The sequence below is a fragment of the Protopterus annectens genome, chromosome 2.part2 (genome assembly GCF_019279795.1).
Source record: "Protopterus annectens isolate FY-2018-M chromosome 2.part2, PAN1.0, whole genome shotgun sequence".
NCBI classification, from domain to species: Eukaryota; Metazoa; Chordata; order Ceratodontiformes; family Protopteridae; genus Protopterus; species Protopterus annectens.
In genome coordinates, this window is record NC_056730.1 from 295,606,358 (window position 1) to 295,622,948 (window position 16,591).

A 16,591-nucleotide genomic window follows, 5' to 3' on the forward strand; every position below is an offset into this window, starting at 1 on the left:
GTTTCTCCCACGCCTTTAGTCCTCTGGTGCTCCAAGAGAGGAAAAACAAATTGATCCTAAAGGGACTGCTAAAACCGTCCTTTGAGGAGGATTTAGGTTCGGCTCCCAGCTCCCAGTTCCCAGTTGAAGTCTAAATCCTCCAAATCTAAGAAGAGGTCTCCAGCTCCATCTATTGTTTTGAAGCCACCTTGTAAAATTACCATTGTCGAATCTGCTTCCTCAGCTCCACCGACATCGGGGCCGCAGGAGGTGGCTGTGTCGACTGAGTCTGCGTCCGCTTCGATAATTTTGGAACCGATTCGGAGCCGGTCGCCAAGTTTGAGGCAAGCTTCTCCAGATAGGAGGTCTAGGTCTCCATCCATTTCCTCCAAATCCTCCAGGCTTTCCGATTTGGATGTAGATAGGGTGGTGCAGAGGCTCCTACAGTCGCCGGTGTTGGCCAAACTTTTCTCGGCTCCGACCCAGTCGGCTCCAGAGCCAACTCTGTTAGTTGTACCTGCTATTCCTTCTCCACACGCATCCTTGTCGTTGGAGCCAGTAAGTTCCACTCTGAGGGACGTTCCTGCGCCGGTGCCGATCCCCCAGCAGGGTTTATCAGTGCCCGCATTGGCTCCGACCTTGTCGGTTCCATCCACAGGTTTCGGAACTCGGGTCTCCTCGGTCGGGCCCGAGGGGGATGTCTCGGAACACCCTTCGGTTCCGAGCCTCCCCCTTGGTGCCTCGGCTGCGGTGACACCTGTCCCGGTCATGGTCTTGGAAGGTGGTCGGTCCTCCGATTCGGGAGGTCCCGCCTTCGAGGCTATGCGGAGCATGCTGGCTAGGTCAGCTACTTCTCTCGGATCCGTTCTTCCGTCCCCCAAAACACCGGCGAGAGCTTCTGACCACCCACCTATCCTTGGATAGCAGAGCGCTAGGGCCTAAGGATACCCCCATGAGTGGTCCCCTTCTTTCCGAGGGGCCCTCAGAGCCTGTGCCCGAGGAACCCCCCAGAAAGAAATCTTGCAAGAGGAAGCACATAGACTCCCAAGACAAGTCTCTCACTTCCGATACTAACCTCGAGGAATCGGAGGGGTCCCCTAGGTCTTCCTCTGAGGATGTTTCGTTCTCTGATATACTGGAGAGTTTGAAACAAAGAGGAGACTGGCCCTCCAAACCCCCCTCCGAGGAGGAGTCAGTATTCCTTAAGGCCTTTGGCGCTCAGCCCTCCACCTCCTGGGTGTCTCCACCCTTCGAGCTCCTGGACCTTATTGGTCGGAGGGTGTGGGAGACTCCGGACTCCGTGGAGCCTGCTCCTCGACACCCCAACAAACTTTTGTGTGCTCCCCCGGGAAAGAATTTTTGACAAAGGGAGTCCCAGTAGATGCTGTGGTGGTGGCGGCTGCCACACAGAAGGAAGTTGCTGAGTCTTCCTCTTCGATCCATCCTCATAACAAGGAGTCTAGGACTATGGATCGGTACGGGAAGCATACACTGTCTTCAGCGACCTTTACCTTGCGGTCGCTGAATTATTTGTCTCATTTCATGCGGCTCCAGAGAGATCTCCTTAAGGAGTTAGGAGATACTCTAACGGGTAACGTGCCTGAGGCAGTGGCTCAGACCATCAACGCTCAGCTCTCTACCCTCAACTCCATTGCGAACTCGTCCATGCGACTGATTTCGTACGTGGCCGAGGGAGCTAGTAGGGCGGCTAGTTCAGCGATGGCCCTCAGGAGGCAAGCCTGGCTATGCATGTGTCACTTTGCGGATGCATTTAAGTCTTCCTTTACTGATGCCCCCTTCAATGGTTCCTCCTTGTTCGGGACCAAAGCGAAAGACACACTCACCAGGTGCGAGCAAGAAGGAAAGACATTGTCTGCCGTGGGAGTCTGGTTTTCCCTCCCGTCGAGGCCTTATCCCAAGGCTCAGCGAAGGGGGAAAGATGTGGTTCAAAAAAATCTCAAAAGTCTTTTCCTACTGCACAGGGTGAGACCCTCACCCCCGAGGCAGGGGAGGGGGGTCGTATTCAGGGAGACGTTGCCCCAAAGGCAGAGAGGGCCCCCGCAATTCTGGGGACCATGATTCCTTTCTCGGTTCCCATACTCTCATTCCTGAGGGTGTGCCCAGCTGTGCTTCTCCAGAGCCAGTCGGAGGTTGAATTTCCCGGTATCCGGAAGCCTGGGTCAACATCACCCAGGACAGATGGGTATTAGGGATAATAGCCGGAGGTTACACCATCCCATTTCACTCCACACACCCTCACCGTCAAAAGGATCCCAGATGTTCCACCCAGTCAAAGGGGTCATGCAGCAACAGAGGTTTCTCAGCTGCTAGAAAAAGGAGTCATCCAACCAGTCCCTCCAGACCAGATTGGATTAGGGACTTACTAGAGATTCTTTTTGGTGCCAAAAAGAACGGGGGACCTGAGACCCATTTTGGATCTCAGCTGACTCAATCATTACGTGCACAAGTCCAAATTCCAGATGGTCACGCTACAGTCGATTCTCCCATTATTGGGAAAGGAAGTATGGATGTGCTCCATCGACCTTGAAAGATGCTTATTACCACATCAAAATGGACAGAGCATCCAGATGTCATCTACGCTTCCGGCAGGGAGCCAGGCACTTCCAGTTTCGAGCCCTGCCCTTTGGTCTCACCACAGCCCCCAGGTTGTTCACCAAGTGCATGGCAGTGGTGACGGCTCACTTGAGACGTCAAGGATTCCAGGTGTTTCCTTACCTGGACGACTGGCTCCTATCCGCCCCCACCAAGCATCTACTTCTTCAAAACAGAGATACTGATATCAATCTTTGTCACCAGTTAGGCATCACAATAAACTGGAAAAAATCTGCCTTGCTACCATCACAGCGTGTCTCATTTATAGGAGCAGAGTTGGACACTATTCGATTGAGAGCATTCCTACCTATGGAGAGGATCACAGGGTTGCAACGACAGGTTCGGATGATGATGTCTCTGACATGTGTGAGGGCAAGATTAGTTCTTCAGTTACTGGGGACAATGGCGTCCACTATCATGATGGTCCTGTTAGCGAGGTTACATATGAGGATCCTACAATGGCTCCTATTCGACCAATGGTCCTACCAAAGACTACCGCTATCCCATCCGATCTTAATCACAGGCAAATGCAAACAGGACCTCAGTTGGTTGCTATGCACCAACAACTTAGACATAGGGAAACCCTTTGTTCCACCCAACCCGGTAGCCACAGTGACCAAGAACACCTCCCGGATAGGGTGGGGGGGCATTATCTCGGCAGGATGGTCCAAGGCACGTGGCAGGACCACGAGATAGACTTGCACATAAATGTCCTGGAGATGAGGGCAGTGCTGCTAGTGTTGCAGGCACTTCAGGATGTTCTCCCTCTAGGGACTATTGCGATACACTCAGACAACATGTCAGTAGTGTGGTGTCTCAACAAACAAGGAGGAACCAGATCGTACCCACTATGCAGGGAGGCCATGAGAGTGTGGAATTGGGAGATAGCTTCGCAACGGGCCTTGGTGGCAACACACGTCCCGGGGAAAACCAGTGTGATTGCAGACAGGCTAAGCAGGACGATCCTCAAGCCTTATGAGTGGTCCCTGAACCGCCGGGTGGCGGACAGTATATTCAGCAAATGGGGTCAGCCTTGCTGCGATCTGTTTGCCAGCCCCCTCATTGCGAAATGCAGCAACTACTTCTCGCTTATCCCGCCACCGGGGGAATCTCCAAGGGACGCTCTTGCGCACAATTGGCCCTCGGGTCTGCTGTATGCTTTCCCTCCATTTCCCCTTATCTCGAGGGTAATTCAGAAAGCACTATCCTTGGGAAGCAAATTGATTCTGATCGTGCCACACTGGCCTCGACAAGTATGGTTCCCCTTACTTCAACATTACATCGTGGATGCTCCTTGGACTCTGGACCCTCATCCAGACTTGCTGACACACATGTCGGGACAGCTCCACTCCTCCCTGGAGACCCTCCGGCTGACCGCCTGGCTACTCCACTTCCATCCGTAGTCAGGTGCCATGATTTTTCTCCAGAAATAGTCCATATTCTTTCATCCTCTCATAAGCCGTCCACTAGGAAGATCTACTCTAGCAAGTGGAAAAGGTTTTCGATATGGGCCCAGTCCAAAGGTTTTGATCCCTACACAGCCCCCATTGACTCTGTGTTGGACTTTTTATCTCATTTATTCTACCAAGGATCTGCCTCAGCCACCATCAAAGTTCAGCTGGCGGCTATTTCAAATTATTATGTGGCTTATGAACCTAGCTTAATGGCACACAGGCTGTGTAGAGCATTCCTGAAAGGCACTCTTCTCTTTCGTACCCCTGTATCTCAACCTGTTATGCCCTGGGACCTCAATTTTGTTCTGCAGGCACTCACTCTCCCACCCTGTGAGCCCGCGGCTTCCTGCGATTTAAAATTTCTTGTATGGAAATCTGCTTTTTTGATAGCGATTACATCGGCTAGACGAGTATCAGAACTCCATGCCCTATCAGTCAAGCCCCAATACTTGGTATTCCATAAAGATAGAGTCTCTGTCAGACCCAATCCGTCTTTTCTTCCCAAAGTGGCTTCCTTATCTAATATTAATCAGTCCATTGAGCTGCCAGTCTTCTTCCCTAACTTCTCCAATAAGGCAGAGTACCAGTTTCATCTGGTGGATGTTCATAGGTAACTACGCTTTTATCTACACAGAACTAAAGATTGGCGGAAGTCAGACCAGCTCTTCGTTTCATTCTCAGAGAATCGCTTGGGGTCTGCGGTTTCCAAGGTCACCATCTCTAGGTGGATAGCTGGTTGCGTCTCCTTTATTTATCAGGCAGGGGGAAAGAGCCTGCCTTTTCCAGTCAGAGCACACTCTACCAGAGCAGTTTCCACTTCCGCAGCCTTTCAGGCTAGGTTATCGATGGATGATATATGTACGGATGCAACATGGGCTTCTCCTCGCACGTTTGTTTCCCATTACAAATTGGATGTGGTGTCCAGGGGCAGATCATCTTTTGGCTCCACGGTGCTCAGGAGTATTTTCCATTGAGCCACCCAGGATGTAGGTGCTAGGGACGCTGTCCCACAAGTGAAAAATGTAGGCGAGATAGGACTATAAATGACATCAGTTAGTTATGTACTCATAACTTAGATGTATGTACTCCATCTCACCTCACATTCTTCATTAACCCCCACCGTCCCCCATGCCTGGAGGATTTGGAGGATCTCCTTGTACTTTTGACGTTACAGAGTCCCTTTGGATAATTTGTTGGACCTCGTTGTTCTGGGTGTGTGTGTATGTTTGGGTAATAGATATACTTATGTTGGCAGCAAACTAGATCTGGGGTTGTGGAGCAGTGTATTGTGGGATACCATCTTAGCCCAGGCAATCAAAGACTTTCGAGCTAGTAAATAGGCCGAGTCGGAGCCGACATTCGGCTCCGAACCCACAAGTGAAGAATGTGAGGCGAGATGGACTACATACATCTAACGTTATGGTGAGTACATAACTAACTGTTTCTATCATTCCTTGTATCAAGACAGACTTCCTTTGGTGGGCAGAGGCCTGTTACCACAACAAGGGACTCCCTTTCGCTCTACCCCCTGCTGCCCAAACCCTAACAAACACATCTGACTATGCATGGGGGGCTCACATGGCAGGGCAGTGCATTCAGGGCATATGGAACCTGAGACAGATGCACCTGCATATCAATCATACAGAATGCTCTGACAGCCTTCAAAGACTGTATTCTTCCAGGACATCTATTGGTAAAGACAGACAATACCACAGTTCTGTGATACATAAACAAGCCGGGGGGAACTCACTCCTACCCTCTCTGCAGACTAGCCATGGCTCTGTGGAACACAGCCTTGAGCTACCAAGTACACCTGCAAGCTCAGTTCCTGCCAGGCATACTAAATTCACTGGCAAACGACTTGAGCAGAAATCTCATGGACCTTCATGAATGGAAACTAGATGCCAAAATATTCAACCTCTTGAGGAACAAATGGGGGACTCCAGAGATAGACCTGCTTGCCTCCCTTTAGAACTACCAATTGAAAAAATTCTGCACAAGAACTCCTCACAGCCAAGCTTGGAAAGTGGATGCCCTGTCTTACCTGGGAAAGCCTCTCAGTTTATGCCTTTCCCCCCCTGCCTCTCCTCTCAAAGGTTGTACTAAAGATCAAACAGGACAAGCCAAGGACAATACTGATTGCACCAGACTGGCCATGCCAGCACTGGTACCCCCTGTTGCACAGTATGGTACTGCTACAACCATGGCACCTGTCTCAGACCCCTTCCCTGCTGTCCCGGCAGGCGGGCCAGATTCTGCACCCTCAGTTTCAAACCTTGAAGCTTGCAGCCTGGCTAATTCCTTGAACTCTCCCTTAGCATCCCTCAGTAAGCAGGTACTGGATGTCATTCTGGAGGCAAGGAGGCCTAGTACTAGAAAATCCTACGCTGAAAAGTGGAAACGATACTGTTCCTGGAGCCTGGCTTAGGGGGTGGGCACAACGATGCCCAGCTTACCTCAGATTCTACAGTACTTAACAGAAATGCTCCACAGGGGCCTATCCTTCTCGTCAATTAAAATTCATGCCTCTGCCATTTCAGCACATTATAATACAGAGCGACCCCTTTTCTCTCACCCCTTGCTAAAGCAATTCCTTAGAGGGGCCAAAAATTTAAGGCCCCCCAGGAGAGCTCCCACTCCAGCCTGGGACCTTAACTTTGTATTGGAAAAGCTCACTCTTCCCCCCTTTTAACCAGCGGCTACAGCTGAGTTGAAATTCCTTTCTTGGAAAACAGCCTTCCTTCTAGCCATCACTTCAGCAAGAAGAGTGTCTGAATTACAGGCCCTCAGTGAAGTGGAACCCTTCATTATCTTCCATGTAGACAGGGTTTCCTTCAGGACTAACCCTTCCTTTATGCCCTAGGTGGTGTCTTCTGTGGCACTAAATCAGTCCATTCGTTTGCCTACTTTTTTTCCTAATCCACAAAACAAAGGGGAACAAGTACTGCACTCTTTGGACCTGCACAGATTACTTGGATTCTATTTGAACAGGGCTAAGCCTACCAGAAAATCTGAGCAGCTGCTAGTTAACTTTTCTGCACGGGCAGTAGGGAAGGCCATTTCAAAGCAAACCATTTCCAAATGGATAGCCCATTGCATTAATTTCTGCTACGAGTACCATGGAAAACCTACCCCACAGGGGATAAGATCACATTCCACCAGGGCTGCATCTACCTCTGTGGCATTTCTCAGAGGGGTTCCTACCAGGGACATCCTAGAAGCTGCTGCCTGGAGCTCTGTGCATACCTTCACCAAGCATTACCACTTGCCTATCTTTTCTAAATCCAGAGTTGGTGTTGCCACTGCAGTCTTGCAGGGATTAATAGCTGGTAATAATGCTCTTAAACTTCCTCCTCCCTTCCTTAGCTTTGGGAATCAACCCAAATGTGATGACTGCAACAGTGGAACACGAAGAACATAGTACAGTTGTGTACACTTACCATGAATGTAGATGTTCGAGTATATTCACTGTTGCAGTCCTGGTTACCCTCCCTCTAATCCTCTAACTTCTCTTGGCTCTACCTCTCCTTATGGTTGGTATGTCTATTTTTTCTTGTGTATTTGCTTTTTGAAAGGGGTTTTGCTATACCATTTAATTGCTTCCTATTATGGGGGCAACTGACATCTGGGGCAAGAAAAACTGATGTAGTGGCATCGGCTGCATGTTTTATACCCCTGACGACCTAACTTCAAGGAAGAAGTGACAGCATCCGATGCAAAAATCCGAAGACTCTTGTATTCAGGCCGGCTGAGGGCTACCTGCAAGCAGATAACCCAAATGTGTTGACTGCAGCAGTGAATACACTCGAACATCTGCATTTAAGGTAAGTGTACACAACTGTACTTTTCTTCTTCTCTTCAACATTGCACTTGGAAGGCTGTGCTTCTTTTGGCTATCACTTCAGCTAGAAGGATCACAGAAGTTCGCGTCCTTATGGTCTCTTCACCCTTCACTGTTTTTTACAAGGATGGGTTATCTGTATGCACTAATCCTTCCTTTATGCCCAGGGTGGTGAATGAGTTGTCTCTTAATCATTCCATTAATTTGCCCGCTTTCTGTCCCTCTCCACAATCTTCTAGCAAGAGAATCATACACACCTTGGATGTGCATAGACAATTCAGGTTTTATTTGGATAAAACCAAGTGTTTCAGGAAATCTGATAGTCTCTTCATTTCCTATCATCCCAAGACTCTGGGCAGACCTGTTTCCAAGCAGACAGTCTCCTCTTGTATCTCTAAGGCTATTTCCTTTTGTTATGTGGCACATGGAAGCACCCTTGCATCTCCAGTTAAGGCTCATTCCAAAAGAGATGTCTCTCCTTCAGGTGCTTTTCTCAAGGGTCTGGATACTTCCTTTATCTTAGAAGCAGCTTCTTGGTCTTCTCTCCATACCTTCACAAAACATTGCAAATTGTATGGTATATCTAGACCTAGAGCTGGTTTTGCCAGGGCTGTTCTTCAGGGGTTTGTAGAGAGTACACCTGCCCCTCCTCCCACTCTTTCTTCTGCATGAGCTTTGGTATTCTTGTTACAACAAAATCTCAAAGTTCACCACCACATCCAAGTACTATACCTCTCCACCAGCTGCAATGGCTAGAACTTCCCAATTACCTTGATTACCTCCAACTCACCACAGCTCACAAGCTTATTTTTTGACCAACTAAATGCCCAGCACTAACAAACGTCTTACCATTATACACCCCGCACAGAACTGCCCACCAAAATCTAATCTCTGTATACAAACCAAATCTCCCCGCTGGTCAGCTTCTCCTATCTTTTTCCTTAGCAAAAAAAATGGAATTCTCTCCTTCCGTCTCTAAGAATTTCTGAAAACTTAGAACACTTCAAAACCCAGCTCCATTCTTACGTCTCCTATAAATGGAAGTGAAATTGCACTCTACCTACCTAACCTGCTTAATACTTGAATACATTCATTACACATAAAGTTCTTTCTTCCTTACCCATTGGGGATTAACCCTATTTACTACCTTCTTGCTAATGTTACTTTTGTACCATTCTCAGATGATTTAAACCTCTATATAATTTTAACTCTGTACTACTGTTCTCAATCTGTAAACATGTAAATATGTATTATATTTTACTGTATGTTGCTGATTAACTTTGCTTAGTTTTGCTATTTTATATTTTCAACTTGCTTAATTGATACTATTTCTGCTATGTATTGTACTATGTTATGGAGCTTGTACTATGTATTATGGAGCTTTTCTCCCCAGGCCTCCACTGAAAACGGGCTCTTTGATCCCAGTGGACCTCCCTGGTCGTCAAACTGGAAATAAATAAATAAAATATTCTCCCTCATAACTGTAGCATATGAACGGAAGAGCATAGAATAGTTTTGTAAAATCTTGCCATAAACATAGATGTCCTTCTCTTCTATATGTCACAGTATTTTATCCCTCCCACCTTCCCCCGATACTTGCTTGATTTCTATATATTTCCTCAGTTTATCTCAGGCTGGTGTTCTGAGGCATTCAGTTCTGAGGATGGTGTGTGCCAACATCTGCTATATGGCTGACCTCACTTTGACATTGGATGGGACCCTGTGTGTGCCATCCCCGTACCTAACAGTAGCTTTAGACTTTGTATACTGCCCAGACGTTTGGTTCAGTTTGTGGTAGACTCCACGTTATGAATACTGCCACATAAAGAAGAGAAGGACATCTATGGTTATGGTAAGATTTTACACAACTATTCTTTGCCTTCTACAGAATGCCTTCTTGGAAATTTGCTGTTATAGAGAATCAGTAAATTAAATTATTTGTAGCTTTTCTGGAAGTATTTTTAAAAGCTTTTTTCCCTTAAATGATGATGTTTAACTGTTTTTGTTTTGTTTTAAATAAAAATCTTTAATTAGCTCATCTGCTGTTTTATCCTAGAGCATTTAGTGCTTCAAATACTGATGGATAGTTTCAGTCCAGGCATTTGTTGGCTTTTAGATGCAACTTATTACAGCTGTTTTTATTTGTTTTCTTTTTCCAGGTTGCCAACTTTTCTACTATGGATGATGATGACATTGAGCTGGAGTCAGAGAAGAATAAAAAGAACTGGGAAGAAATCATTCCAGAAGACCAGAGGAGACGACTTGAAGAGGAAGAAAGGGAGAAAGAGCTTCAGGAAATCTATATGCTTCCTCGAATGAGGACTTGCGCCAAACAGGTATGTAAATGCACCATTTTAAGTGTACTTTTTTAAAGGATGTAGAGAACCTAGTATTTGGCAGTAAGATTGGCATTACCTTGGTGTTATGGTAGAATTGGAGATGTTCTTTGTGTTTCACTGTTGCAGTCATCACACTTGGGTTATCTGCCTGCAGGTAGCCCTCAGCCGGCCTGATTATTAAAGTTTTGGGTCCTGCGTCAGTTGCTGACTCTTCTTCCATGACATGAGGTAGTCAGGGGTATAAAGCATGCAGCTGATGCCATTACATCAGTCTTTCTTGACGTGCAGTGCCTGAAGCAGTTCGCAAGTGCCGGTCGGGCGACTCCTGAAATTTTCATTTTCGAGTTTCAGAACTGAAGTCTTAAAAAAGCTAAGTACCCCGTTGGGGATCCTTTTTCTTGCTCTAAACTGATGTCAGTAAAAGTTAACAATTGTATTACTTGTGGAAAGCAAATATCTCATAAAGATTTTCATTCTTACTGCATTCGTTGCTTAGGGTTCAGACCACGATGTCGGTTTTGTGCCTTATTCAATCCTCTAACTATTCGTCGTCTGTTAATTTTCGCATCAAGACTGTTTCGGTACTCTGTTTTAGTTATCCAGAAATGGCTTTGGTAAGCCATCTGACTACCGACTTTCTGAAAAAACGCAAAGATAAAAGACAGAGACAGACCGCATAGGTCCAAAGCTGCCGACGATGCTTCCGGTAAGCTAGTTGTCAGCTCGCTGGTACTCAGTGAGGCACCTTTGCAGCCCCCGATACCTGCTACTTCAGATTTGCAGGTCTTTACTGAGACCCATTTGGAGTCTGGTATGCCACGAGATGCTTTTTCGACTATGGAACCTGCGGCTGTCTCTACTTTGGATGGCTCCGGAGCCACTGTGCAGGCACTGGCTTCTGAGGGTGTATTCAGGCCTACTGACTTGCATATCAAACCAATGCCATCTTCTTCTTCAAGGCCTAAAACTCGATCCACGCCTAGAAAACCGACGTCCACATGGCATGGTCAGGCCCATATGCCTAAAAAACAAATGATAAGAATGGCTGAAGACCTTATTACTCTAAAGAGGGGAAACCAGCCTTCTCCCTCTGAGACATAGAACTGATTTTCCTTCTGTTTCTTCTGATCAGGATTCTGAAATTTCTGTTTTTTCTGATGACTAGGGTTTGCCCTTATCTACCTATGAGGATTCTGATGCAGAGGACTCCATTCCCTCTGATTCCCCTCCAGGAGATTTCTCTTTTGGTGAGTCTTTGCACACTCTTAGGGAGCATTTCCGCTGGGAAAGCCAGGATTACTCTAATTCCAAAAAGAGGCTTAGGGATTTCCAACTCCTACATCAGCACAGGCCTTTAGCTATCCCTCATGTACTGGACATCGTAGATGATACCTTCTTGGAATCTAGCCTGGCCCCAGACACTTCAACTCTGGCTCCCAGGAAACCTGACGGGTATTACAGAGTACCTGACTCTCACAAGTTCCTGTCAAAGAATCCTACTGCGGACCCAGAGACCATTACATGGGGACCCAAAGGCATTAAGACTACTACTGACAAAAACCCTACCCCCTCTGATAGAGATTCCAGGGCCATGGACAGATGGGGTAAGAAGGTATACACTACTGCTACTTTGGCCATTAGGGCCCTAAACTGCCAGTTTCATATGTTAAAGTATCAGCAGCATATTATTGGACTACTTAAACAGAAAATGATGTTGATTCCTGACTGTGCTGAAAATAAAGAAATACAGGATTTAATGCATTCTGCTGAACAAGTTGGTAAACATACTTTGCAATGTGGTTTTGACTTCTTAGAGGCATCTTGCAAGGCTGCTGTCACTGGGTCTGTTCTTAGAACTAATGCTTGGCTTAAGGAGCAAACTTTGCCAGACCATGTTAAAGCTAAATTACTGGATGCTCCCTTAAACCAAGACCGCCTGGTTGACAACAAAGCAGAAGAAGTACTTAAAAAGATGGAGGAAAAAGCTAGATCTATGCAAACTGTTAAAAGATTTCCTGCAAGTACAGCCTCCCGGATTTAGTAGGCATAGGCCTTGTAAGAATTGGTCCTTTCCTGTCTCTTCCAGGCCTTCTCAGTCCAAACCCAGGAACAGCAAACCACCTAGGCTACAGTCTCAAGGTACTCACAGACCTAAGCAGTGGGGGGCTCCCACTTCTAAAGCTGGAAGTAGTAAGACACCCCCCTATGGTAAACTGTCACAATGACTTAACATTAAACCTTCCAAACCTTACTCAACTGACTGCTCCTCTAGGAGGAAAAGATCACCCTGCATGCAAAAAACTGGGAACTCATTACCCAAGACAAATGGGTTTTAAATACAGTTTCCAAAGGATACAGATTACACTTCCACACCTTACCAACCTCAAACGTTTGGCCAGACCCACCCCCCCAAATCAGTGGGCAGAGGCTCAACATCAGGTTATCTCTCTCCTAAGTATCAGGGCTATTCAACCTGTCCCAGAAATGGAATGGGGACAAGGTTTTTACTCAAGACTTTTCCTGGTACAAAAGACAACTCCTGGCACCCTATCCTGGACCTGTCTATCCTAAACACCTTTTTGGTAATCCCAAAATTCAAAATGCTAACTCTTCATCTGCTGCTTCCCATGCTAGGCAGAAATGCCTGGTTGGCAACATTGGACTTAAAGGAAGCTTACCTGCACATCCATATAAGGGAATCTTGCAGAAAATACCTAAGTTTCAGAGCAAGCTACATGCACTATCAGTTTTCTGCACTGCCCTTTGGCTTATCTGCTGCGCCCAGGGTGTTCACAAAGTGCTTAGCTCCAGTCATTGCATTCTGCAGACAAAGAAATATTCAGATATACCCTTACTTGGACAATTGTCTAATTCAGGCAGAAAGCCAGGACATACTGTTAAGTCATCTGTCATTTGTAAAGAAACTTCTAACCTCACTGGGGTACACCATAAACAAAAATAAATCTCGCCTAGTACCCTGCCAACAAATTGTATTCCTAGAATACTGGATGGAATCTTGGAACCCACTCATACCCCCTCTGCAGACTTGCCATGGCTCTGTGTAACACAGCCTTGAGCTACCAAGTCCACCTACAAGCTAAATTCCTGCCAGGAATGCTAAATACACTGGCAGACGAATTAAGTAGAAGTCTCATGGACCCACACGAGTGAAAACTAGAACCAAAGACTTTCAACATGTTGATAAACAAATGGGTGAGCCCAGATATAGACCTGTTTGCCTCCCCCCATAACTATCAATTGGACAAATTCTGCACAAGGACTCCCCAAAAACAAGCTTGGAAAGTGGATGCCCTGTCCTTCACCTGGAAAAATCTATCAGTTTATGCTTTCCTCCTCTCCGTCTCCTCTCCAAGGTACTACTAAAGATCAACCAGGACAAACCAAGGATGATACTGATTGCACCAGACTGGGCACGCCAACACTGGTACCCTTTCTTGCGCAGTGTATCGCTACTGGCACCATGGCACCTGCCTCAGACCCCTATCCTACTGTCCCAGCAGGAAGGCCAGATTCTGCATCCTTAGCTTCAAACCCTGTACCAGGCAGCCTGGCTAATTACCTGATCTCTCCGTTACCATCCCTCAGTAAACAGGTGTTGGATGTCATTCTGGAGGCAAGGAGGCCTAGTACTAGAAAATCTTATGCTGAAAAATGAAAAAGATTCTGTTCCTGGAACCACACTCAGGGGATGGGCACAGCAGCGCCAAATTTACCTCAGATTCTTCAATACTTAACTGAGATGCTTCACAAGGGCCTTTCCTTTTCCTCCATCAAAATTCATACCTCAGCCATTTCAGCTCATTACAACACAGAACCACCCCTCTTCTTTCATCCACTGCTCAAGCAGTTCCTCAGAGGGGCCAAAAACTTGAAGACCACCCAGGAGAGCCCCAAACCAAGCTTGGGACCTTAACTTTGAATTGGAAAAACTCACTCAACCTCCTTTTGAGCCATCTGCAAGTGCAGAGTTAAAATTCCTTTCTTGGAAAACATCCTTCCTTTTAGCCATCACTTCAGCAAGAAGGGTGTCTGAATTACAGGCCCTTACGGCAGTGGAGCCTTTAATCATATTTCATGCGGACAGGGTGTCCCTCAGGACCAATCCCTCTTTCATGCCCAAGGTTGTATCCAGTGTGGCTCTTAATCAGTCCTTTCATTTGCCAACCTTCTTTTCTAATCCACAGAACAAAGGGGAACGGATATTGCACTCCTTAGATGTGCACAGACAACTTAGATTTTACTTGAACAGGACTAAACCTCTCAGGAAATTTGAACAGCTGCTGGTGACATTTGTTGCAGGGGCAGAGGGGAAGGCCATTTCAAAGCAAACCATTTCTAAACGGATAGGCCATTGCATTAAGCACCATGGAAAACCTATCCCACAGCGGATAAGACCACACTCAACTAGGGCTGCATCTACCTCTACAGCCTTTCTCAGAGGTGTCCCTACCAGGGACTTAATAGAAGTTGCTACCTGGAATTCTGTACTTTCACCAAGCATTACCATTTGCCAATTTTCTCTAAATCCAGAGCTGGTTTTCCACTGCAGTCTTGCAGGGCCTTATAGCTGATATTCTTTGTGTTTCACTGTTGCAGTGATTACATCTGGGTAATCTGCTGGCAGGTTTCCCTCAGTCGGCCTGAATTCCAAAGTCTTGGGTCCTGCGTTGGTTGCTGTCTCCTCTTCCATGACGTCACATTGTCAGGAGTATAAAACAAGCAGCCGATGCCATTTTCTTTAGTCTTTCTTGCCGCATGGTGCCCGAAGCAGTAGCATTTCGCAAGTGCCGGTCGGCGGACTCCTGAAATATTCGCGTTTGAGTTTCAGAACCGAAGTCTTCACTAAAGCTAAGTACTCCATTGGGGAAACTTTTTTCTTGCTCCATTCCGATGTCAGAAAAAGTTAATAATTGTATTACCTGTGGGAAGCAAATACCTCTTAGGATTTCCATTTATACTGTATTCCTTGCCTAGGCCCTGATCACAATGTGCCTGGCTGTCAGTTTTGTGCTAGATTTAACTAACGCACTATTAAGCGTCAGTATGTTTTTGCCTCAAAGTATTTTGGAAACGGATTTAACTACCCAGAAATGTCAGATAGCAGTCCGACTACCAGAGTACATAAAAAACGCAAAGAAAAGGACAGAGACAGACGATCGAGGTCCAAAACCGATGACTAAGCTTCTCCTAAGCCAGTCGCTGGTTCGCCGGTATTCAGTGAGGCGCTTTCATAGCCCCTGATATCCACTACGTTCGAGTCGCAGGCCCCTACCGAGACCCATGTGGAGTCCGGCATGCCGCGAGATACTCAAAGTATTGGACCCATGGATGTATCTCCCTTGGATGGGTCCGGAGCTGCTGAGCAGGCACCGGCTTTTGAGGGGGTGTATTCAGGCCTCAACATTTTTATATCAAACCGACGACAGCTGCAAAACCAAAGGAAGCAACTTCTAAAGCTAAAGAACCGACACATGAGCCACGTGCACAGGCCACTATGCCTAAAAGACAGATGATCAAAATGGCTGAAGACCTTATCACCTTGATCATGGGTTCCCATCCCCCTCTTGATAAGAGGTCTAGGCAAGACGCTGATTATGAATCTTCAGATCAGGTTTCTATTTCTTCTGATTCCTCTTCTGATCAGGAATTATCTATACCTCCCTATGAGGATTCTGATGCAGAGGAGTGTATCCCATGTGCATCACCTCCTGAGGGTTATTAATTTGGAGAAACCTTGCATACTTTGAGGGAGCATTTTCACTGGAAGAGTCAAGATTTCTCAGAATCAAAAAAGAGGCTCGGGGATTTCCTTCTCCCCTCAGCACAGGCCTTTAGCCATACCCCCTGTTTTAGACATTGTGGTTGATGTATTTTCGGAGTCGAGCTTGACCCCGGACTCCTTACCTCCGGCTCCCAGCAAGCCTGACAGATATTACAGGGTCCCTGACTCACACAAAGTTTTATTTAGAAACCCTGCTGCTGATCCTGAAACTATTTCACAGGGTGCAAAGGGAGTTAAGGCCTCAACAGCAAAAAATCCTACCCCCTCTGACAAGAGATTCAAGGGCACTGGATAGATGGGGAAAGAAAGTTTATACATCTGCATCCTTGGCTATTAGGGCCTTAAACTGCCAGTTTCATATGCTCAAGTATCAACATGTTATGGGATTGCTGAAACAGAAAATGTTGTTGATTTCTGAATGTGCAGAAAATAAAGAATTGTAGGAATTATTGCATACAAGTTGAACAAGTTGGAAAGCGTACTTTGCAATGTGGTTTTGATTCCTTAGAGGTCTCTTGCAGGGCCGCAGTTACTGGATCTGTGATTAGGAGGCATGCCTGAC

At 46.6% G+C, this 16,591-nt stretch overlaps 1 protein-coding gene across 1 annotated transcript in view; it reads left to right on the forward strand.

Annotated features, from left to right (window-relative positions):
- The window catches only part of CHD1 (chromodomain helicase DNA binding protein 1), a gene marked incomplete in the record, with an annotated part of 4,694,407 nt that overhangs the window by 3,425,540 nt on the left and 1,252,276 nt on the right, over window positions 1-16,591 (forward strand). Inside the window, 1 exon segment of the mRNA XM_044063873.1 lies at window positions 10,047-10,223. Within this exon segment, the coding sequence (XP_043919808.1) occupies window positions 10,047-10,223 (177 nt within the window).